General features: G+C 37.6%; 1 protein-coding gene across 1 annotated transcript in view; it reads left to right on the forward strand.

Moving 5' to 3' along the window:
* The window catches only part of Cntnap2 (contactin associated protein 2), a 1,990,154-nt gene that overhangs the window by 749,252 nt on the left and 1,214,845 nt on the right, over nt 1-26,057 (forward strand). The window contains exon 4 of the mRNA XM_004661135.3: nt 13,656-13,803. Coding sequence (XP_004661192.1) covers nt 13,656-13,803 — 148 coding nt within the window. The remainder of the gene's footprint in view (nt 1-13,655; nt 13,804-26,057) is intronic.

Below are 26,057 nucleotides of genomic sequence, written 5' to 3' on the forward strand. Positions count from 1 at the left end.
TATTTTTCTTCCCTATGTCTGACAATATCTGTTTAGAAATTTACTGTCATTTAGAAACAAAAGCAAGCCACTTATAAGATGCAGATTTTAATAGTTCAAGAAACCTTTTATGTCGCTTACTAGATAAGCCTTTTAATTACATTTTAATTGTGATGCAATTGTGGAATCTGACAGCATTTCTGAGAAACGCTGCTGAAAGAGCCCATGAATTCTTACATCCAGTGTCCTCCAGTGGCATCTTGTAAATCTCAAGTCCTTATCTCAGCCAGGATGCTGGCTGTGCTAGTAAAAAGGCACAGTTTTTTTCCTCAAGTTTCTGGCACAGTCACCTATATTTCCCATTTCCTCCCTAGCACCAAGAAACCAAGAAACCACTGACATGTTGTATTCACCAAGGCACAGCGTCCTTCCTTAGTAAGAGTGCTTAGGTAGGATCTGCCACTCTTTCCTGCTCTCCATCTCCATCTGCCCTCCTTGAGATATTCTCTCTCCTGCAGGCTGCTGTATCAAAAATCCATTCTCCAGTGTTGAGGTCTTGGGAGCCTCTGTGACTCTGGATATCTGGTTGGGTAGGAGTTGATTGTTCTCTGTGTCTATCTCCTTCACTTTTGTGATGCTTCCCAGTTCTCCAAGAAAATAGCATTCTTGAATGCTTCCCTAATTATTCTTACGTTCAGCTGGGGTCTTTTTGAGGTATGATTGTTCTCTCCTTAGGATCTGTGTCTATCTGAAAAAGAGAAACAGATTCTCCGATGGAGACCTAAAATGAACCCAACATGGCTCAGGGAAATTTGCTGAACAGGGGGCAGAAAGAATGTCAGAGACACACGTTGGGGTCACGACACCCAGAGACATTTCCTCCTACCCCCAAATTGATGGCTAGCCCCACAATGTACAACACATATGCCCCAAAAATGAGGGTCACTGTGGAGGGGGGAAGACAGGGAGGAGGCTAACAATGGTACCAACTCGACTGTATTCACTGAATACAAAAATTAAATAAATAAATAAATAAATAAATAAATAAAAAATCCATGCTTAACAGTAGAGGTGCCAGTGACTCTTCACAGTGACAAGCTGCTGGTTTCACACTGAAGTTCTTAAATAATTACTAGTCATACTGAAAGTCACCACTTATGCCATCAGTGGAGCAAAAATACACTCTATAGTGAGAACTAAGTTGAAAAAGAAGACGAAAGAAGCAATCTCAACAACAAAACAGTACATATAAAAGCTAGTCCCACTAAACTGGATGTAATGCCCTATCCCTATAATCCCGGGACTCAGACAGCCGAGGCGGGAATATCAAGAATTTTAGAACAACATGGGCATGGGCTACGAAAGCAAGACTTCACATTTAAAAATAGCAAAGCAAATAAACACAAAGCTAGTTCAAAAGACATATACTCTGTAGTTCTGTCAATAATATGGTGCCGATATCAAGTTTTTTGCTTTACTGGCTGTGCCATGATTGTGTAGGTTGCTAAAATTGGAAGCTGCCTGGGACAAGCAACATGATAAGTCTGTGTTCTCTTCCATAACTGCTTTGGGAATCAAAAATTATACCAAAATACAAGGGCAAACAGTGCTAATCTTATAGATTTCCAAGTGACATGAATTCCCCACCTCTCATTGCCTCATTGTGTAGTGTGTGTGTGTGTGTGTGTGTGTGTGTGTGTGTATGATTGACATAGTTTTATCAGTTGGAAACCTAAATATTGCTTGGATAGTTTTGGTGAATAAATAATTCAAGATCAGTTCCTAAGCTGTACATGGGAGTATTAGAATGTAAAAATGTCTTTGTTCTACAGATAAAAAGATCATGTCTAAGCATAAAGAAATGTCTTCAGAATACTAATATCAAAACAATAAAAATGAGAGGAGCCAAGATTATGGCTTTGTATTTGCTTATTGCATTAATAAAATATTACCACATCTCGAACACTCTGAAATACATGCATTAGGAATGATTCATGTTTGTTCTACTGATTTAATTTTGTTAAGATTTATAAAATGCCTTAAAATTTTATTTTTATGATACATGAAATATTTTCTTCATATTTACAGTAATGGTTAAATATGGCAATCAATGCATAATGTGGAACAGCATGTGGTTTAATTTAATTTAATTTTATTTTTTTACTTTTATTCAGTTAGATTTCTTACATAATTTTCTTTCTTCAATGATTCTGCCCTGTTAACCTACCTCTCCCCTGGGGAGCTCTGTGGGATATTTTTCCAAAAACAAGTTGAATAAAATAGGCCTAAAGAGTACCATTTTGCTTTCAAAGTAATTTAACAGCTATTAAGACTTGGCTGTTTCCTTTCACTCTTTTTATTTTCTTTGTCACTTTTTCAAGAGATCTGATTCAAAACAATGCTCTGATTTGTTTTTTCACAGATTCTTCATGCATACTTCTCCAAAAAACTAATTGCTTGTTCACTTTATCTCAGGGCTAACAAAAATTATTGCAGACATACATCCACTGTCACATTTGACTGTTTCAAAGACCTAAAAATAAGCACAGGAACCAGGGAGATAGTTCCTTAAATAAAGTGTTTGCCTGTGATCATGACAGCCTGAACTCAGCACTCAGACCCCTCATTAAAAATGTTGCATGGGGTATGGAAAGATGGTTCAGTGGTTAAGGCACTTGCCTGCAAAACCTAACAGTGAGAGTTCAATTCCCCAGTACCCATGTAAAGCCAGATGTACCAAAGTGTGCTTGCATCTGGTGTCTGTTTATAGCAGCTGGAGGCCCTGGAAGTTGCTGGAGCCCCTGGTAAGCCCATTGTCTCTGTCTGTCTCTCTTCTATCTCTCTCTGCTTGCAAATAAATAAATAAAAGTTTTCAAAAATGTTGCATGGTGGCCTGAGGTTACATTACCAATGTGAGGGAGGTACCGTTAGGATACCTGTGGCTCTCAGGCCATCCCACCTATCCTGCCTGAATTCCTATCCAAAGAGATACCCTGCCTGATCAAAGTAAGCTGAGAGTGCTAATGAATAATAGCTGTGGCTAATACACACAGCACACTCTCACACATGCATAGAAAACATTCATGTGGACAATATTTTGCTAAAATTTCTCGAAGTCAGGAGACTGACTTGACTCCCATGTGTCCTGTACCCAGTGTCATCATCTCTACTCCCACTACGATGAGGGAGATGTGCTCTCACGTTAGAGTGGAAGTCTTCTGCTTGAAGCTCCGACTTACTCAGTTTAGAAAGAAAAATACCTTTCATGTCTATAGGAGAATATAGTATAGTTTATAAAACCCAGCATGTTGTTCAAGGAATGAGTTATCTATCTATCTATCTATCTATCTATCTATCTATCTATCTATCTATCTATCCATCCATCCATACATCTATCATCTATTTGAATATACATCTCTCTATCTAAAGGTAGGGACTGCACTATAGTGTTCATCTAAATCAGGAATTGTAATGAAGTTCTTTCTAAAAGCCTTATGGTTTTATATGAATGACACCAATAAAACAAATACATGTGTCAACCTAAATCAGCTTTGTTAATTTGCTGAAAGGAATCCATTAAGCTAGTCATTTTACATCCCCTATACAAAACAAAGAGTGATAATTGTGCAAATTATTCTAACTTATTGAATAGATGGCAGTGTAAGCAGAAGTGACAGTATCTAATTTTGAGTGAAGCTATTAAATTCATACAGATTAAGATTTTAATTTAGGGGCTAGAGAGGTGGCTCAGTGGTTAAAGGCACTTGCTTCCAAAAGCCCAACAACCCTGGGCCCAATTCCCAGTTCCCATGTAAAGTCAGATACACAAAGTAATTCATACATCTGGAGTTGGTTTGCAGTGGCAGAAGGCCCTGACACACCAATATATTCTCTCTCTCTCTCTCCATTTTTATCTCTCAATTAAATAAATGAAAATATATCTTTCAAAACAAAGCATTTAATTTAGAAAGATTCCCCTCCTGGTGGTTACACATTGACTTAGAGAAGAATATATGTGCAGGGAAATTACCCAGTTAGCTTTTAGGGGGAAATAGGACGATTTGGCAAAATGCAGTGGTACCAGAAATAGAAAACTGTCATTTCAGAGGGAGGGCACCCTACCCTGGGGACAGGTCTGAGATAAAGGAAGAGTCGGCTGGTCTAAAAGATTCCCAGTTGGAGGACCAGGAGGGCCATGGCATGAGCAAAGTGTGGGAAGGAAATAGGAAATGGAATAGGGTCAGGAAATCAAAAGACCATGATGTTTCCCTTCTTTTATTTCTCAGTTTGCAACCTCTTCTATGTTATGTGTTCTGTCTAACGGAAAGGTAGAAATTCTGGCTTACATTACAAATCCAATTCACAGCTGGAGATACCACTATGGGAACTGATGTTTAGTAATTAGAATAGAAATGAGGGATCCTGGAATGAGATGGAGAGAAGCAAGACACACAGGAGAGCAGGAGCCATCCTGTCCTGGAATCAACACGCTGCCTCCACCCCAGAAACAAAGGTTCTATGAGTGCTTCAGAGAAGTCACCTAGGATTGGAACCACGAAAGCAGGCTGGAGTTTCATTTTCAAACCAGCACCAGCTAGAGTTTAGTAGTAGAAGGAAAGAAGAGAGTGGCTAATGAGTCATCTCTTCATTAAGTTTGACCTCATGAGAGGTCAAATGTGAGAGTATGATGTAATTAAAGACATAAGTAGATTTTTTTTAAATTTATTTCTTGATATGTGTTTTAAAAACCAGGACATGATATATATATATATATTTTTTTTTCTTAGAATAATCAAACCAGAGTTTTAAGGAAAGAATTGGAATACCCGGGAATGAATATGGGGAAGAATGAATTAGAAAGAACACAGTGTGAGCGGAATGTGTCCTTGGGCTACAGAAGGAGGGCAGTTGGGTGGTGGGTTGTGGATGCCTCAGTTTGTTTGTCCATGTAGCAGTTGACACTCATTCGTGATGTTTCTACTTTGGGATTAAAAAAATAAATAAATGATAGAGAAATACACATGCAGACTCTTATGTAAAATCATCTTTTCATATTTTCTTGTGAGTGGGTTTGATGAGTATGTCTATGAAGCTAGTAAAATGTTCTCAAACTGACACTAACTATAAAATTCTATAACTCCATCAGCAGTCCCTGAGAATTTCACCAAAAACAAAAAAATTATCTATCTTTCTTTCTTTCTTTCTTTCTTTCTTTCTTTCTTTCTTTCTTTCTTTCTTTCTATTTATCTATATTTGTAGTCAGGTTCACATTATTAGCAAAAACCAACTAAGAGAAGCTTGTGGGACAAAAAGAGGTTTATTTTGGTTTACAGGCTCGAGAGAAGCTCCACGATGGCAGGGGAAAATGATGACATGAGCAGAGGGTGTACATCACCCCCTGGCCAACATAAGTTGGACCATAGCAACACGACAGTGTGCCAAACACTGGCAAGTGGAAACTGGCTATACTATCTATAAGCCCACCCTCAACAATGCACTGCCTCCTGGAGGTGTTACTTTTCAAATTTCCTTCAGCTGGGAATCTAGCATTCAGAACACCTAAATTTATGGGGATACCTGAATCAAATCAATCAATCTCAATCTCTCTCTCTCTCTCTCTCTCTATATATATATATATGTGTGTGTGTGTGTGTGTGTGTGTGTGTGTATAACATATATAATACATATATATATATATATATATATATATATATATATATATATATATATATATATACACACACATACACATACATAATTTCCACTCTGCCTGGACCTCGTCCATTCTCTTCCTTTCTTGGAGGAATAACCACTCATGTTGAATGGTGAGCTGAGGCCCCGGATCTGAGGCACCGGTGGTGAGGCACGTCATGGAAGAGAACTGATGGGAGGATGTGGGAGTAGATGAAGGACCAGAGAAGAGGAAAAAGTGGGACTTGGCTATAGTGGAGTGGTGAAGTGAGCCCAGGTGACTGGGACTGGTAGAGTCCATTGGGAGAGATGATCCTGGAGTCAAGCCTGGTAGGTGTGGAGGCCGTGACCTGGATTCCTGTCCAGCTCACCCCATGACTCCTCAATGGTGTAAGAGGGGCCTCAGCCAGCTTGGCTAAGACCAAAGGAAAGAGGGAGGTCAAGGGGAAGAGACAAGCTGAGTGGGGTTCTGATCTCAATTTTTGAGGGCCATGAGCATCAAGATAATTAATAATCCATGAGAATTTGCAGGTTATTCAATAATAGTATGGATATGTGATCAGAGATCAAACAACGGATACAAAATTGAAATGTGCTAGAGTAAAAGGATTCAAGATGATAGCTGTGAGAATAGCCAAGGAAAGCCAAGCAAAAGAAAAATATGTTATTGTGTTACCATCAGTGATTCTTCCTAATAACTGTGCCAAAAGAAAGAAAAAGAAAGAATAATTTTTCTTCAGCCAAAGAGAATAAAGATGAAGAGATAAATTCAAGCATGGTACATTTATTTGAAAAGATTTACAACAGGAGGCAATAGAAAACCAGAACTCATAAAAATGGAGGGCAGTAATGTAAAAAGATCTTGTGTTTTGTAGGGTTTTGTTTTTTTTTTTTTTCCATGAAAAATAAGGCCTAAATTTATGGGGAATGGTTAGCTTGTACAGAACCAAGAAATATAATTTTGTCTCTTAATCTGTATTTCTAAGAAATATTACTGGATCATAATCATGCAAGAGAATACAAATATGGTAAAATATATATTTATTTTGATTGATGGAGGTGAAAGTTATTACTACTGTTCAAATCAGATTATCTATCCACTGGGTATCAGAAGTATTTTTATCTTATGCACAATGACATCCAAAAAGAGAATTCCACATTTTTGGCCAAACATAGTGGCACACGCCTTAAATCCCAGTAATTGGGGAGGCTGAGGCAGGAGGATCTCCATGAGCTTGAGGCCACCCTGAAACTACATAGTGACCCTCTCTGGAAAAAAAAAAAAAAAAATTAAAGATCCTGGAGGATGTCCTGACAATGCCATCTGCTCAGCGCAGTTCTACTCCACACTATTTCCAGCTGATAAGTAAGCAAATGGCTGTGTAAGTACAGAGGAGAGCTGGCCAAGAGGGAACACTGAACATTTTAGTTCCACTGTAAAATTGTGTCACTGAATTAAGTCCTGGTATTTTTCCACATGGTTTCATGGAAGAAGACTTGAAGAAACCTGCTATGAAATTTGTTGCTGTGTTTTTGTACCAGTGTTATTGACCACTTCCTTCCTGGTATAGCAGAATTTCTTTTGCATGAGGACTTGAAAAATAATCTTCCTGTCTTAGTACAAAGGAAGTTTATGCTTCTCAAAACAATTTATTGGATTTTATGTTTATAGCAGGAGTCTTGCAACTGATTTTGTCTCTGTGAGTGACTGGCCAGGAATGTTAAAGCTAGATTTGTATACACAGATTGCTCAGTTCTAATGTTTTTAGAGAAGTAGCCTTATGGATAACCATTTTAATCAAGTATTATATTAATGATGCAATTAATAACAATATAGTTCTATTTCTAGCATCCCCTTAGGCCTTGGTCCACTTTCCCTATGGATTTACATGGTACTTTGTTGACTTTTAACTTAGAAATTTCTTACTGAATTTTCATATCATCAGACATCTCCCACTAGTTACATAACCCAATCCCCCTACCTGACCCAGTTGTTTAAATTATAAAAAGTATTAATTTATTATTGGTTGTACAATAAATTATAGTAAGTACAAACAAAGACTGAAACTAACAGTGCACAACTCCAGAGGAAAATATGAGCAATATTACTCTGAATGTAAGAAACCAGGGGTAGCTGGAGGTATGGCTCAGCAGGTAAGATGCTTGCCTGCAGAACATAATGTCCCAGGTTTGATTCCCCAGTACCCATGTAAAAGCCAGATGCACAAAGTGGTGCATGCACCTGAAGTTTATTTGCAGTGGCTAGAGGCCCTAGCACATCCATATTCTTTTGCTATCTCTCTGCAAATAAATAAATACTAATAAAAATAAAACCATGGGTGGAGTCCTTTGATTTGAAGTTCAAGGAAGGACAAAGTTAATCTTCTATCAAATAACTTGAAGATAGTTGCACAATGAAAAAAGTAAAGAGATAATATGAGGTGTACTTAACATGGCCAAGGATGTAGTATTGCTTACACATAGAATGAACGTTTTGGCATTTGTCCCACAATATTTGTCATGGTTTTGTGATCCAAAAAAAAGAGCTTGAAGCAGACATTAGGTGAATTACCTATGTGAACATCCTGAGGTTGATGGATGAGGAATGTTAATTTTCATATTACTGCTAGCATTCCTTGTTGAATTTTGCATGATCATTTCCATTTTCTTTAACAATCCCATGATTCCTAGCCACTTTGCATAATTGTAATGACATTCTCATAACTTTGGGGAAAATGTAGTCATTATCCTAGTGTCTTCTTGAATCAGACTAGCATGCTATCATGTTTTCTTATACGATGTTATTACATGTATGACTTAGTACGTATAAATGAGTACTAGAGATAACAATGACCTTTATGCAAATGTCTGGGAATTAAAGAGTAGATATTTTTATTTATTCACTTAGAGGCATGATCTGATAACTTAATGGACACTGACTGCTCTACAAGCAACATCTAATATAGAGGAACCAATGGGCACAGTTACAAACTCCACAGCTGACCAATGTACTTCTGAAACAGGAGAATAGTATGTTTAAGGAAAGTTTGCTTCCCATCTTGTACATATGAATCACTTTTTGAGCCATAGAAAAAGTTCAATTATAAAACATAACTATTTAGTTTATTTTAATGTTAACCATGTGAATGACTTACGGTATGTTTTAATTTTTTTACTCTATGTTTGAACAATTTATAGGATAGGAACTCTAGATAATGACCATAAGTTTGAGCTTAAACTGTTTCATATTGTGTATAACTTTACTGAACATAAAGCATTGTGAGCTACATGAATTCTGTGTGAATTAAAATAATGATCGAAAAGTAACCCATCCTAAGCTTATAATAAATCATGGAAAACAAGGGAATCTAATAGCAGCAACATGTAATTTACAAGTTGCCATAAACTGATTTGTTAGCCTTGCAATGATAAATTTGGCTTATGTTTTCGCATCTGTACAAGGCATTTTTTATCCTTCAATGCTAATTCAAATGAGGGTGGGATTTAAAGTGACACTATTTTAAGGAAGAAAACTTCAAATTTATTCTGTTTTAGTTTTACATTTTTATTTCTAAATCTTAAAGGTTTGGTTAAATTCCTTTCTCATGCTTACATGTGAAATTTCCATAGACTGAGAGTGAAATTATATAAAAAAATATTCCTTTTCAAAGTGAATACTAGTTTAACTATAAAGCGATACATTATAATGGACAGTATTTTCCCTCAGGAAACAGTGTCATTTAAACTTTAAAATTACTATATCAAAACTGCAGAGGAGAGATTGGTACTAATGACCACAATGGGAACATGCTAGGGAAAAATGAATGAATAAATAAAATGTTTATTATAACAAATTTGTGGATACAAAGTAGGAGAGAAAAACAAAATATACAGGCAAAATAGGTCATCTAACAATAAAAAGGCAAGAAATCAAATGGGTAACCAAAATGGAGTTTGATAAATATTATCAGTAAGACTTACAATTTTATATTCAAGTATGAAAGGTCCAATATCAAAAGTAAAATGCACTGTGCCTAAAATGGAAAATAACTTTCTTTCCAGTTGAAAATTTTCTCTTCACATAAGGCAAGTACATGATCTAGAAGCTTCACCCTGGGTTTCCTGGTATTCAACATGTAGTCAAGTGAAAATGTTGCCCAAAGAAGATGGCATCCTTATAAAATTTAACATTTTCAGTGGAATAGAAATGAAACAAAGTAAATGAGATCCATTTAAATAGTAAAACAACACATAAGTATTCTATGCATGCATTAAATCCCTGACTATACCTTGTTCTGTGTTTCCTAAATTTCCCAAATATTAACTATATCACAAGACATTTTGCAGGTTTTTGTTTAAGACAATGAATGTTAACAGCTACGACACACTGTGACGTGTTTAAAACTTCAACTAGGGTAACGTCTTATGTCTCAAAATGTACTTGGATATGAAAAGAAGTCCACAATGTGCAACGTATTGCAACAAATCCTGAAGAAAATATCATACCCTCACTAGTGTTGCCCCCCTCGTGTTTCTGTAAGGTACTTAGTGTCAGATTACCCCATGTGTTGCTATTTTATGTTTTATATTATGTTATATTCTTCAACAATTCTGGGAAGTTTCATTTTCTGGGGGAGTGAGGACTCAGTGTCATCCATCTTAAAAAATTCTAATTTCCTTGCTTATAACTGCCAAGTGCATTTTCTTTCGGCACTCTTGGAATGTACACGTTGTCACAGCTACAGGTCTGTCTTTCTCCAGCTCCCAATTCCCAAATTCTCTCCAACTCTTTTCTGCTACGCTGCACCCCGGCAGTATCAGTTTTCTTACTGGCCCACACAGACATGTTCCAGACGTTAGGAAGCTTTACCTTCCTGGCCGCTGCATGTACTATTTACACATGTAACTTCTTGTGTAATATATAACCACACACACAACACGAGCATATCAACAGCGGTGGCAACACATGGTGTGGGCTGTGAAGTAGCATATCATACAGGCAAGGGTACCTGTGCCACTACCTGCCCGATGTTGCCCTGCTCCACACCTGAACGACAGAAATTCCACAGGACCAGTAACCTCATCGGTATTTCTGGCTAGAGTCTCACCAGCATTCTCTTGCTGCAAGCTCCAGACGCATGTGCCGCCTTATGCATCTGGCTTACATGGATCCTGGGAATCCTACCTGTGTCCTTTGGCTTTGAAGTCGAACGCCTTCACTGCTAAGCCATTTCTCCAGCCCTAGGGTGGTAAATTTTAGATGAGCACAGTTGTCACTGTGGATTTCAGTCAGGTGGTTTTGTTCAGAGATTCTCATTGTTCTTCATTTGAAGTCAGACGACCCACAGGAGTCATTAAAATACAGTTCTGGGTGAATATAGAGTACTTAATGAGACTCATAGATACTTTATAAAGTAAATCGTGGCTACAAAAAGGAACTGAAAAGAAGAAAAGTACAGCTGAACATTTCTCTTAGTGAAGTTTTATCACCAGGATGCAAGAGGTTGCTTCAGTAAGTGTGAAAATTCAATCTTAAACAGTCCTGTCTTGCGGAAAGGATGGAGGAAGGGAGAGATCTAGAAGTTTGTGGTGGAACGTACTCACTAAACAGCTCCCAAATTTTCCCAACATAGACTTCTCTGTGTTGCCGACTAAATGTTATCTATTATATAGATTGTTGAAGCCATGTGAAGGTTACATAAATCATTTTGAGTGGGAGGAAATATTGTAGCCCTCTTTATAATTGCTAGATCTTATCCTGCACAGGAGCACCACCACAGGGTGTGGACTGGGTAACAAACCTGACACTACAGATTTACTGTAGAGGGATGTGTAGGAACTAAAGCAGATCCTTCCATTTCAAAGCAACTCTGAACATTTTTATAAAAATCTTCTCTTGGCCTGGTGTGGTGGCATACACTTTTAATCCCAGCACTAGGGAGGTGGAGGTGGGATGAGTTTGAGGCCACCCTGAGACTACATAGTGAATTCCAGGTCAGCCTGGGCTAGAGTGAAACCCTACTTCAAAAAAATAAACACCAAAAAACAAACAAAAATCTCTGTCAGTACTTCTTACATCTTACCTTACACCTTAACATTATAGATTATTGTGAAGGAGAATTAAAAGATATAAAACTTGCAGTTTTATATGAAAGCAAGTTACAGTTCTGCATACCGAGAATATAAAAGATAATCATTATAAGATAATGCTTTTTGTAAAGTCTCGTGTGTGTGTTCATGTGTGGGCATGCTTATGCCACGGTGTACATACGGAAGTTAGAGGACAACTCTCAGATGTCAGGTCTCACATCAACTCTGCCTCACTTGAGTTGGAGTCTCCTGTTTACCACTCCATTCATTAGGCTAGCTAGCCCATGTATTTCTGGCATATTCTCCTGTCTCTGTCTCTTCTAACTGTAGGCGTGCTCTAATTACAGATGTTAGTACTGCTGTATCCAGCTTTTTTATATGTTGACTCTGGGGAACCAAAATCCAGTACTAATGCATGGGTGGTTCAGGGATCAAATTCTTGCCTACCAATCTCAGGTTCTCACACATATGTAGCAAGCACTTGATCACTGAGCCATCTCCCCAGCTGCTACGTAAAATATTTTCATTATTAAAAAGCTTTATTTTATGTGCTTTTCTATGCTGAAGAAAATTTAAGCACATGTAAATTAGGATTTCTTGAAGAATGTAGCTTTACAAACCTCTAATTATCTAATATAGGGAAATGCAGAAAAAAACATATGAAATTAAAACAACTAATGTTTAAAGTAGAACATGCCCTCTTTATTCGACTTATATAATAGGAAATACAGGGGTCTCTATTTTTTAAAAAAATCCTCTTTGGATTATGCTTCCATTTGCCTATGATTGGACTGTAATCTTGATTGGAAATCTATGGCTCTATACATCCGTTCACCCCACATTACTTTGCTCTACATTTATATAAATAGATGTCTAATCAGTGCTTCTTGATTGGCTATTTTCCTTATCCCCTGACAAAATTTATTTGCTTGTTCTGAAAAATAAACAAAATAGATATGATGAACTTTCAGCATGTATGATCCCTGTAGTATCTCTTTTTGAACAAAATAAGAAAGAAAAAAAAAGTTATCATGTTTTAGACAATGCACATAATTTATATTGGAGTTAGAAAACCTTAACCTGATTACTGTCTTCACTTACTTCATCTCCTATTTGATTGTGAAATGTTAATCATGGATTTCTAGGGTTTCATGGGAAGGTAGTAAAAAGAAAAAATCATTTAGAGCAAAGGATATGGTCAGATTACACAAATACTATTTTAATATAAAAGGCTAAAATAACATGTTTGAAGTAAAATTTTAGTATTAAATATTTAATGGGTACTAAAGTAGGGTCGTATAACCTTTTATTCTTTTAATATATGAATATACGTATGTATGTAAAAGGATCTATAGTTACTAGCCCATTTATCATGAATACATTTTTAATATTTTATTTTTATTTATTTGAGAGAGAGAAGCAGAGAGAGGGAGAGGAAGAAAGAGAGAATGGATGTTCCAGGGCCTCCAGGCACACTACAAATGCACTCCAGATATATGCGCCCCTTTGTGCATCTGGCTTACGTGGGTCCTTTGGCTTTGCAAGCAAGCAAGCACCTTAACTACTAAGGCATCTCTCCAGCCTGGCATAGTGGCACATACCTTTAGTTTCAGCACTTGGGAGGCAGAGGTAGGAGGATCACCATGAATTCGATGCCACCCTGAGACTATATAATGAACACCAGGTCAACCTGGGTTAGAGTGAGTCACTACCTTGAAAAACCAAAATAATAAACCAAGTGAAGTGTTTGTTTTTTTTTTTGAAATCGTTTTAGATGAGAAGACAAAACCCTGTCTCCTGTCTCTTGATAAGAAACTTTGTTGTATTATACAAAGAATTTTATTGATTCTGACATGTTTCTCTAGGTTTTTAAATGAATTTTTTTTTTTTTCCAGGCGTTTCCGGGAAACATCAACTCAGACAGTGTGGTCCGGCATGACCTGCAGCAGGCAGTCATTGCCCGTTACATTCGCATTGTGCCCCTGGACTGGAATGGAGAAGGGCGCATAGGGCTCCGCGTGGAAGTCTATGGCTGCGCATACTGTGAGTGTCAAGGGCAAAAGAGAGCGGGTGCCACTTTCACTGGAATAGCAATCTTAAACAAGAAATCACTTGATTTCTCTGAAAATAAGTACTCCTGTACTTTAATAGGTAAAGCGTCAGGTTGTTTTTCTTGGCTTTTGTGTTTTTTAAATATATATCACACACAAAATACATGTACGTAAGCATGCCTTGTGTACAGGCTAAGAACGTAGCACACCTAAATTTAGAGGGTGTTGCCAGCATTCAGTAGGTCCATGCAAGGGATTAGGAGTTCAGAATTTTCCTTACATACATGCTGATTTGAGTTTAAGGCCAGCTTGGGATACATGCAACTCTATCTGAAAAAATGATAATAATAGGATAAAACACTACACGAAGTGAAGAATTTATAAGGTGATTTTCTCACTCACTGAGCAGAAAAACATTAAATTACCCAAAGTCTTATGAAATATTTGAAAAGGAGATATCTGAACTCGATGCAGCCCTTTGCTGTGGTGAGGGGTTAGATCTGCTCTGAAGAATTTCCTCTCAGCTCACCAAGTCTTTCCTTAGTTATGATTCTTCTTATTTTTGAAGCCAGCTTCTAGGTTTTGATGCCAATAATATTTTACATGTTAGTAAGTCTTATTTCACATAAAATGTTTCTTTTCACTTAATTTTGTTTCAATCCTTCCCTTTTTTAAAAAATATTTTTACCTATGTCATGCCTCGGTACATTGACTTCAGTAAATACATTTGGAGGACAGAAGTTGGCTTTCTATATTTCTTTTGCTTAGTCCCATTTACAGTGCCGTAGTCCACCCCTTGTCCAAGAAGGATGAGGTACAAGATATTCAGTGAATGCCTAAAACCAAAATATTTATGAATCTTAACCATACTGTTTTAGTTTGCATTTATTTATGAGAGAGAGAGAGAGAGGCAGCTAGAGAGAGAGAATTGGTATGTGAGGGCCTCTAGCTGCTGCAAGCAAACTCCAGACACATGTCCCACTTTGTATATCTGGCTTGTGTGGTTCCTGGGGAATCAAACCTGGGTCCTTTAGCTTTGCAGGGAAGCGCCTTAACCACTAAGTTATCTCTCCAGCTGTGCTTTATTTTTTCCAGTATATACATCCCCATAAGAAAATTTTATTTATAAATTAGACAAAGCAAGAGATTAAGAGTTGCTAATTATGAAATAGAATATTCGAATAATATGGCATAAAGACAGTTGTGTAAACCTTATATTTTTTTTGTTTCTGGACTTTAATAGTTAATATTCTTTGACCATAACCAAATATAGATATTTCAACTGCGGGGAACAAAACTGCAGCTAATATGTGAAAGATCACTATGCCTTCATCTTCTTCTTCCTGTCTTCTTCTGCTATTTCTTCTTATCTACCTATGCTTCTGTTCACACTCTTCTGCATATCCATCTTAACTGTGACCTCAATTACTTGAAAATCTTATGTTTGGAACATCCTCAGAATAAAGTTGATGGTGGAGTCTTCTAGAGAAGATGTTTCCTTGCTTATCTTCTGTGAAGTTGAAACTAACACAGAGTTACTTTAGAGATTCCTTGCATGTTTCAAAACCAGTAGATAAACTTTCAACCACCAGCTTAATATTAACTGTGAAAAATACTATGAAATATCTGCATTAATATATTTGTAAAATTAACAATATTGTTTGAGATATTATTATTACCCTCATGAGTACTATACATTGGTGAGTATTAACTTGTCTTTATTTTATTTCATTTTTTTACTTTTTCTGTAGAATTTATATGACTATTTGGGATGGGTATAGCTCTAAGAGGATGCTAGAGAAATCTGTCATATGTGGCATGGTCATTGCCTTCTTGATACAGAGCAGTTTTGATTCCCCGTAGGAACCTCTCATGAGAATAGGCCTGCATATTCTCTTGGAGAAGGTAAGGAGGACGCCAGAAGCATATAAGCTGTTTACATTTGTTGAGGATGGGTTCTTCTTCCATGGGGTTCCAGCCATCAAGTTGCTCATGCTCCTGCAACTAACCTTAACTGAAATCAGGAGTTCATGAAGTTATACTTTGGTGGAATCATTTCTTTAATCTGTTATCAGTGCCCTTTCTATGGTGAAAAGACAACCTCTCATGCCTCATAAGGAAAAGTCACACAACTGAAGGTATACAATGCATGTAGGTTCAATTTTTTTTCAACAAGAAAACAAAATGTAAAGTGGTTGTAACAATTTAGATCCTTACTGACAATCTTTATGAATCCCATTTCTCTGTAAACCCAGATATATGTTTATTTTTTAATTTTTGGTTTGTTCATCAAATTGCTTTCTGGTATTGAGAATTTTTGTGATAGTTTACAGAGTTAGGCTTATTAATAATTTCTACAGGTGCTCTTAGGGCTGGAGAGATGTCTTAGCGGTTAAGGCACTTGCCTACAAAGCCAAAGAACTCTAAGTTTGATTCCCCACTACACACATAAAACCAGATGCACAAAGTGGTGCATACATATGGAGTTTGTTTGCCTTGGCTAGGGGCTCTGGTATGCCCATTCTCTCTCTAGCTACCCATCTCTATCAAATAAATAAATAAATAATAAGATATATTTAAAACAAGAATATTTATTGCATTGGATGGATTTTCATTCAGTCATTTACTTTTAAGGAATATTTTGAGTAACTAAAAGCCATATTTTCTCAGTACTTCTCTCATATAGACACACACACACACATACGATCTCAATATATTCCCCCACTTGTCTCATTTTTTACATGCTTTTCTTTGTAACTATAATTTCAGGGGCTGGGGAGATGGCATAGTGGGTGAGATTGCCATTCAAGCACATCTGTAACTTCAGTCCTTTGGCGATGGGTGAGGGGGGGTGAGAGACCAGAGACTCCCTGGTTAACTAATATGACAGAAGAAGTGCTAGATCCTGTTTAGGGAGACATTCTATCTCAAAGATACATGTGAATGAATTACAGAAGAGGACACCAAATGTTTTCTTCTGGCCTTCACATGTGTACACTCATCTGTACATGCATGTTCATATACCACACTATATGTGCTGCAGAATACACACAGACATACACACATTAGCTTTAAACACAACATTTATCAAAGAAGTCACTGAAAAGTTCATAGTAATGTGCAAATTGCCGGTATGGCTTAAAATATAGCAACATGCTCTGTAATCATTGAAATTATATTTGTAAAACTGAGAGGCAGAGTAGCCATGGACTTTTCCATCCTAGGCTTTGAGAAACAATCACAAGACAAGTAAGATTAATATAATAACAGTAGCAAAACAGGAATCCAGACTTTTCTAGTGGAAAAGACTCTCTGGAGAAAAAAAAAAAATCATACATACTGGGAAATTGTGTGAACATTTATACCAATAGATGCCAGTGCAGTAAATGGCAAAGGGGCAACACAAAGTAAAATAAATAAGAAAGAAATTGTAAAAAAAAAATAGTTCTTTTATGAGTTGAACAGTAGCCCCTAAAGATAGCAGAACCTGATTCTGAAACCTAAACCATTTGTAAGGCAAAGGATTTATAGTTGGGTTCAAGTTAACAATCTTTACATGGGGATCTCCAAGTGGATCAGTCATGCAAGCTCTGCCTTCCATTTCTTATGTCCTATGAGAAGTTGGCAGGGAGGGGTTGCACAGGAGGAAAAGGAGAAGGTGTTATTCTCCACTCTCTGGGTGAAAAACAAAAAACAAAAAACAAAACAAAAAAAAAACCAACACACACTGGGCAAGTGGGTGAACATTTACACCAGTAGATACCAGTGCAATAAACAACAAATGAGCAATGCAGGGAGAAATACAGACGTCAGCATCACTTTAGTAAGTATTTTTATAATATATTTAAAAATCTATAGTAAAGATACCCAACACCACCTTCTACCAAGATCTTAACGTTCCTCACTTGCTCTACCCACTAGACACAAATGTCTATCAAGGCTTTGAAATGCAGCCTTTACCACATGAAGAAATAATTTTAATTGATTTTAATTCATTTGAATTTGAACGTACAAATGGGTGACTGCCTACTCATCAGAGAGCGGAGTTGGAAACACAAAACCATCTACTTCTTGGTATTTTCCTTGCAGACCCTTTTCTTGTAAATATGAATCACCTGTAACTATGATTTGCAATTTCTAAACATTTTCTCTTCATTTGAAAAACAACAATTTAATGATTCTGGCAAGTCTTCACTGTCAAAAATGACTAGTCATCTCCCAATGCACACAGAATGTACTGATAATTATTCTTTTTGTCAGTTTTTGAAACATGAAAATTACATTTATTTCTTTACAAAGAAAGCAATGTTCATTTAAAAATACCTTATTATTATTTTTATTAGAGGGAGAGAGAGAGAGAGAGACAAAGAGAATAGGTACCAGAGGGCCTCCAGCCACTGCAAAAGAACTCCAGATGCATCTGTCACCTTGTGCATCTGGCTTAGGTGGTTTCTGGGGAATCAAGCCTGGGTCCTTGGGCTTCATAGGCAAGCACCATAATGGCTAGGCCAACCCCAAATGTACATTTTATATAACAAGATAAAGATATGTGACTCATTTATTAGAGGCAACTTGCCAAAAGCTACTCCAGTTTACATGTATAATGGAATTCAGACAAATGGACAAACTTAGCCGACTGTCTCTTTTGAGTTAAATGAAACAACGTTCGCTCAAGGAGTCCCTTTGGTTTTCAGAGAGCAAAGAAAACCTAGCTTGGGTGCAAATGCTGATTTGGATCCCCTCGCCCACTTTACCCTATTGGTGCCAGCAGCGGTGGGGTCTCCTGGGGCTCCGCAAGAAGTGTGACTTGAGTCTACCTGTGGGGGCAGGAGGATGCATTCCCTCCTCCTTGCTGTCGTGACCGGCTCCTCTCTTCACCTGTGGCTGTAGAGGAAGGCCCCACCCTGTGCCTGCTGGGGTTCCCGTGCTGTCTGCCATCTCGCTTGGTGGAGTCTCATGACTGCTTTGTCAGCTAAGAAAACAGGCTGTTGTCAAGGTTGAAAACGAGAAGTTTACTCTGCTTCAGGTGGAGAAATCTACTTCCAGGCAGCTGCTTTGAAGCCTATAGGGCTTCGTACGGTTTCGTTTCCAGACTTTTCTTGAATATAACATGAAATCCAATTTCAGTGATCAAAAGTTATTTACTCTGTTGCCTCTACATCCAATTTCCCTCCAGTTTAGGTGAAACAAGGGCATGCCGTTATTTTACAAGCTTGGTGAGATGGACCACAACTTTTGACGCAGGGTGCCTTCTAGCCCATCTAACACCAACGGCTGAATGAAGTAAAACGGAAAATATGAGTTTAATTTTTTTTTAATTTAATTTATTTATTTGACAGAGAGAAAGAGGCAGAGAGAGAGAAAGAGAGAGGGAGAGAATGGGTGCACCAGGACCTCCAGGCACTGTAAATGAACTCTAGGTACATGCACCCCCTTGTGCATCTGGCTTATGTGGGTCCTGGAGAATTGAACCAGGATCCTTTGGCTTTGCAGGCAAATACTTTAACTGCTAAGCCATCTCTCCAACCCGAATTTATTTATTTATTTACTTACTTATTTATTTATTTTATTTTATAATCACCTAAGTACTCACTTTAGGAGAAGGCAACACAAGGAACTAATGATTTCTTGTGGAAAATGCTGTTAGCTTTTAACCAAAGCCTTCTCAACTGATTGAGATCACAGGGTACAAGGGCACAAACTATTATGTATGCTTTTCCATATGAGCCCAATTTAGACGAATATTTACTAATGTCAAAACAAATTACCCAATGCAAATTATGATGGAAAAGTGATACAAAACCACTAGAGAATATATCAAAAGAAAATGAGTATAAATACTGTAGAATGACGGTATTGATTGTTTAGTGCTAGGTCCATACACAGCTTCGAGCTCCAATGAAAGCAGCCTTTCCTTCCTTTCTTTTCTGTTTTGTTTTTAAGGCAAGCCCAATAGACTGCCCTTTTTATGAGAGAGAAGGTGAGAGCAAAAGAGAGAGAATTGGTGCAGCAGGACCTCCAGCCACTGTAACCTAGCTCCAGATGTGTGTGCCACCTTGTGCACATGTGCGACCTTGAGTATGCATCACCTTGTGCATCTCATGTGGGAACCGCAGCGTCAGACATAGGTCCTTAGGCTTCACAGGCAAGCACCTTAGCAGCTAAGCCATCTCTCCAGCCCAAAGGCCGCCTTTTCTATGGAACCACAGCTAACTCCCATAACTATATTCTGCCCAGGCAACAGATCCTGCCAATGCATACAGGAATTAGTTTCCTAGGTCCCTTTTAGCTAAATTCCCTAAACTGCATGGCATAAAATAGAATTTTATTCTCTCACAGTTCTAGAGGGCAGGAATTAAGCATTAGGGTGCTAGCCGAATTGTTCTACTTGGAGGCTGGCAGAGCAAACCTGTCCCGCAAGTCTCCAGGAGCTTGGGGTTGGCAAGCATCAGTCCTCCGGCATCATTGCCTTTCACCGTCATTGTTCCAACCCCCGTCTCTCTGGCCGTGCCAGGCTTCATCCTCTTACACATCTGTATCGTGGTAGCTTCACGTGGCCTTCTTTGTAAGGACATGTTGCATGGAGGACCCATATTAATACAACACAACCTCTAGTTAATGAATTGCATGGAGAAAGTCATAATTTCCAAATACGTCCTTGTTGTGAGGTTCTCAGTACGTAGGAATTTGGGGGAAACTCTTCAGCACAAACTAGGAAGTATTTAAACACTTGGTAAGGATTTATGTGTAGATTAGTGAGGCAGAAAAATAAACAGCTCTAGATGTCAATCCATGTTGTTTGTTCACATAAGATATTTAGTTTTGTGTAATGTGTAAAGAAACTGAACACTTGCGTAGCGTGGTATAAACTTCAGTTTTGTCAAGGGAAAACTTCTGAGAGTCTAAGTTCAGGCATGTGGAAATGCATTAAAGTGTTTCTGAATGGGAGATTGCTCAATGGTTAAAGGCCCTTGCAAAGCCTGCTGGCCCAGGTTCAATTCCCCAGTACCCACTTAATACCAGATGAACAAAGTAGCGTGCGCTTCTGAAGTTGGGCTTCTGGGGAAAAAGATTCTGAAACACCCATTCATATTTATTTTTTCACTCTCTCTTTACCACTCTTTCTCTTTCAAATAAATTAAAACATTAAAAAAGCATTGTCCTTGCCCTCTTGGAGATTAAGTTTTGTTTTTTTTTAAATTTTTTATTTATTTATTTGAGAGCAACAGACACAGAGAGAAAGACAGATAGAGGGAGAGAGAGAGAATGGGCGCGCCAGGGCTTCCAGTCTCTGCAAACGCACTCCAGACGCGTGCGCCCCCTTGTGCATCTGGCTAACGTGGGACCTGGGGAACCGAGCCTCGAACCGGGGTCCTTAGGCTTCACAGGCAAGTGCTTAACCGCTAAGCCATCTCTCCAGCCCCGGAGATTAAGTTTTGAAAGAGGTAGACAAGTGAGCATTTGTTAAATGAATCACAAAGGAAAAGAAATTTTCATCAGCATTTTAATAAGCTAAGGTATCATTCACCTTTTTAAAAAATGACAAAAACAGACATAAGAATAATCCAGATAAGAAAGTTTGCCAAGCTGTAGACTCTGAGGTGAAGACGTAAATAAACCTATGCTCAAAGGGAGCTTTTCATTCCTGTGCGTGTAGTTAAAACAACGCTGTGTAGCTACAATAAATCATTGAAGTACAGGATTAATATATTGATGACACACAATGATCAGTTTGATTAAATAATTAAATTGTGCTAATTATAAAGCATTTCGATAATTTAATGTAGGCTGCAAAACAAATCACATCACACCTGTGCTGAAAAACCCTTAACGATATGGCAATAACTAGCAAGTATATGCTGCTAGTCTGGAATATTTGCTCCCACACACCAGTATCTGCATTGTTTATCCTGTCCTTTCCATGTTTATGCCTCAATAATGCAAACTATTCATGGATCCAGACACGTAAAAGGTCCACTTCCTTAGTAGGTATTCATGAAAAAAAAAAATATTCCACCTAGCTGGAATATCGCCTCCATCTTTCTTAAATGAGCTACTTCCTTCTTTTATTCTCAGTACATCATGATTCTTGGGGAATCATTTACCAAAAAAAAAAAAAAAAGGAAGCATCAACTATACAACATGGTATTGGAGAGAAGCAGAAACCTATTCTTATTCATCACAGGCCTCTTATTAATTTTGAATGTTTTACTCACGTGAACAAAGGTCAGCTGTGCATGAGGCAGATGGAATTTATGTCCTCGGTGGAGGTGGACAACTACTTGAGGCTGTGTAGAGTCTTGCTGGCTTATCAAGGTAGAGTTCTATTGCATCATATGCAATGATGCTCTGAGGACTTGCAAAACACTTAAGTAACCAGGAAACCTAATAGCATTATCATTAAAGAAAAATGTTGGCTCCTCATTAATCTGTGCTTTGTGCCTAGATGAATTTGAAAATATAAGTTAATCAAAATAATGTTGGACAAGGGTTGGAGAGATGGTTCAGTGGTTAAGGCTCTTGACTGCAAAACCTAATGAACTGGGTTTGATTCCTTAGTACCCATGTGAGGTCTGATGCCCAAAGTGGCACATGTGGCTAGAATTTATTTGCAGGGGCTGGAGGCCCTGGCATGCACATACTTTCTCTCTCTCTTTCCCCCACATACATGTCTGCTTGCAAATAGAGAAATAAGATAATAAAAAATAGTGATAGGCAGTACTTACTAATGCCAGTTCTCCACAAAGCCAGTAATTAACAAGGGCATGCTCACATATTCTGCATGCAGGTCACGCTGTGCTCTCAAGTTTTCATTAATTAGATTTTAAAATAGATTTCATATGTTGTAACCAGAAAATTAAAAGGACAACAAAAAAATGGAACTTATATTAAAGACCATGCACTATACTTTTGCTCTTTTAAAGGTGTTTATATTTCCAAATGAAATTGCTGTGCTTACAATAAAGACCACACACACACACACACACACACGTGGCTAATTTTGACAATAATAGTAAAATAAGAGATAAATCATCCTTGCACTCACCTGATATTTTTGAGATTGTGGAAACTATAGCAGATTATTTATTTGTGTCATGGTCTTTTCTTACTTCTGCAATGTGAATGCAAGGCTTGTATATTAAAAGATAAAGACTATTTCACATGACATTACTTAGAAGTCAGATGTTAGGAGTCTCATCCCTAGATTTTTAACATTTGAAGACAATGCTTGAAGTTATATATATATAAAAGGTTTCAGCAGAAATACAGTGTGTTCTGATCTGTAGTGTTTTCCAGTACTACACCCACATCCTTGTAGTTTGTGTTAACTTGTTTACCTGTAATGCGGCTACTAAATTGTTAGGACAGAGTGAAAAACAGGAAATCTAATTTGGTATGTTGAAAAAGGCATTTACAATCGGCAGCCCTTCACATTTTGTAGACCTGTTCAGCATGACACTGATTTAGATATGGGCATACAATATAAGGCCGGCTACAGAGCCTACATTTAAATTTTCTCCCCAAAACTTTGAAAGGTAAGTGGACATACAAAATGAAGTGTTAGCTAAAAGTCCTAAAATAACTAGTAGGGAATAGAAACAGACATGCAATTAAGCCTGTGTTTGTACTTCTGAATTGTGAATTGCTATTCTATTGTGGAATTAGAGGCAATATAATTTTTATTATGCAGAGTAGTCCAAAATATTTTCATTGAAGCAATTTTCTAAGTGAAGTAAACAATCAAACAGAAGTATGCACACATATTATGACAGCTTCTTGATCAAATAATGAAAGAGAACTATACTTTAGCATGGTTTATAAATAAATGTTTTGATTAATACAATAAAAAGGGCCGTGTGTACTCTTCAAGAATGTTCAGGCTGAAAATTTCCCCAAATACCTTCTAAGACAATGTCTTCAGTAACTAACGAGGAAACTAAAACCAACAGGGTTATGTGACTTCCATAGAAGAACTAATTTCAAGCCTGGAAACCCTGTTTAGAATCCTCCACCTAGCTCCCTCTCTGATATTTAATAGCACCTTTGCATTGTTTAATTCTTTGCTTCTCAACCCACAGGATTATTTTTTAACAGTTGCTATGGCCCGCAGAAAATATTATTTGGGGGGATTCTAATAAGAATGAGAATTCTCTGGTCCATGAATTATCACCATACGAACACATAGAAGGATATATTCAGTAAGTTATCTCAGGAGTAGTGAACATTCCAAGTGGACAATTTAAAGCTTTGACTGGTCTTTTCATAATGCACGCATTTAAGAGCACCTTGGGGCTGGAGAGATGGCTTAGTGGTTAAGGTACTTAAAGGATCTGAGTTTGATTCCCCAGTACCCATGTAAAGCTAGATGTACAAGGTGGTGCATGCATTTAGAATTCATTTGCAGTGCCTAGAGGCCCTGGAATGACCATTCGCTCTCTCTCCCTCTGTCTCTTTCTCAAATGAATACTTGTTTTAAAAGAGCACCTTTCACATGAATATAACTCCAGCTCTCCTTGCATTTTGGGATAGTAAGTCTCAGAGTCAGTCAAGACTTCTCAGGCAATCCCAATTCCTGACCTATTTGACTTTTGCAATGGGTTTTAAACTGTAAATGATAATGGTGCACTTCATCTGCATCTCACCTGTTCACCATGGGCAAGAAGGCAAAATTTAATACACTGTAAAGGGCTGGAGAGATAGCTCAATTATTAAGGAGTTTGCCTGCAAAGCCTAAGGTCCCAGATTCAATTTGCAGTACCCACATAAAGCCAGATGCTCGAAGTGCACGTACATCTGGAGCTCATTTACAGTGGCTGGAGGCCCTGGTGTGCTCATTCTCTCCCTTCCCTCCTTTCACTCTACCTGTCTTCCTCTCCTTCCCAATAATCATAATAAAAATACTCTGAAAATACATAGGAGATTCCTTATCTTTTATTCTTGAGTTGTTAGTCTTCATTACCACCTACTTAAATTAGCTCAGCTAGGGAAAGAAAAGCAAATACCTAAGATAGCTGTTATCACTCTTATGAAGAAAAGCAATGCTATAATAAAATCATTATTTAGCATTCTCACTTTTAAAATATTGTGCAATCTTTTGCTTCATGCTAGAGAGTTATAAGAACATGAAAAATGTAATAGAAATGAGTGATTTAAATGATTGTTTTAAAAATCCAAAGGAGAGTGAAGAGGTAGCTCAGCAGTTAAGGAGCTTGCATTCAAAGTCTAATATCCTGGGTTCAGTTCCCTAGTCCCCACATAAACCAGATGCACAAAGTGACACATGCACCTGGATTTCTATTTGCAATAGCTAGAGGCCCTGGCATACCAATTCTCTATCTCTGTGTCTCTGTCTCCTCTCTCTCTCTCTCTCTTTCTCTCTATTTGTCTATCTCTGCTTGCAAATAAATAAATAAGATAAAATAAATATTTAAAAAATATCTAGAGGAAACTAGATGATGCATAAACATCAAGGAATGTCACGTGAGCAGTGAAAGAAGCAGGTTGTTCTCTGAGAGTGAACAATATTGAACAATTTTAGAGAGACTTAAAACTGAATATTGACAGAGAAGAAAATGTCTTCTGTCCTCTAGCCATCTCATTGCTATAAATTCAGAATGTCTCTTTTTATATCCAGGTCATAAATACATTTGTCCCACAGTTTTCCTTAAACATTGTTGAAAAAAATCTGAAGAATAAACCAAGACCCTTTCCCCAGATCTGTAAAAACTGGTCCCAGTCTACTAATTTGGGTAAATAATGTTGTAATAGTTAGTGAGCTTACTTTTTATTTTTAGAATCAGTAAATATACCTTATTTGTAGTCAGCAGAAATCCTCCCTCTCGGGTGGGGAGATGACTCAGTGATTAAACAATGTGAGTAAATGCTAAATGGGTGTGGCAGCCCACCTGTAATTCTAACACTTGGCAGGTGGGAACGGGTATTTCTGGGGTGAACTGGCTCACTAGATTCATGGAATTGGCAAGTCTTTGGATAAAGCAAGAGATCCTGTCTCCATAAACGAAGTAGATATAAATTGAAGGAGCCATCAAAGTCATCCTCTAACTTATGTATGCACACAGACCTGCCTGTGTACCTGAACACATATGCACACATCTACATGTACACATGAATATACACATGCACATACACTAAATATACTTACATATACCACCCACAAATACACACACATACACACTCAAAAATCTGTTCCCCGATAGACAAAACATACTGAAATTTGGGTTAGGC

This window comes from Jaculus jaculus, chromosome 10, assembly GCF_020740685.1.
Source record: "Jaculus jaculus isolate mJacJac1 chromosome 10, mJacJac1.mat.Y.cur, whole genome shotgun sequence".
NCBI lineage: Eukaryota > Metazoa > Chordata > Mammalia > Rodentia > Dipodidae > Jaculus > Jaculus jaculus.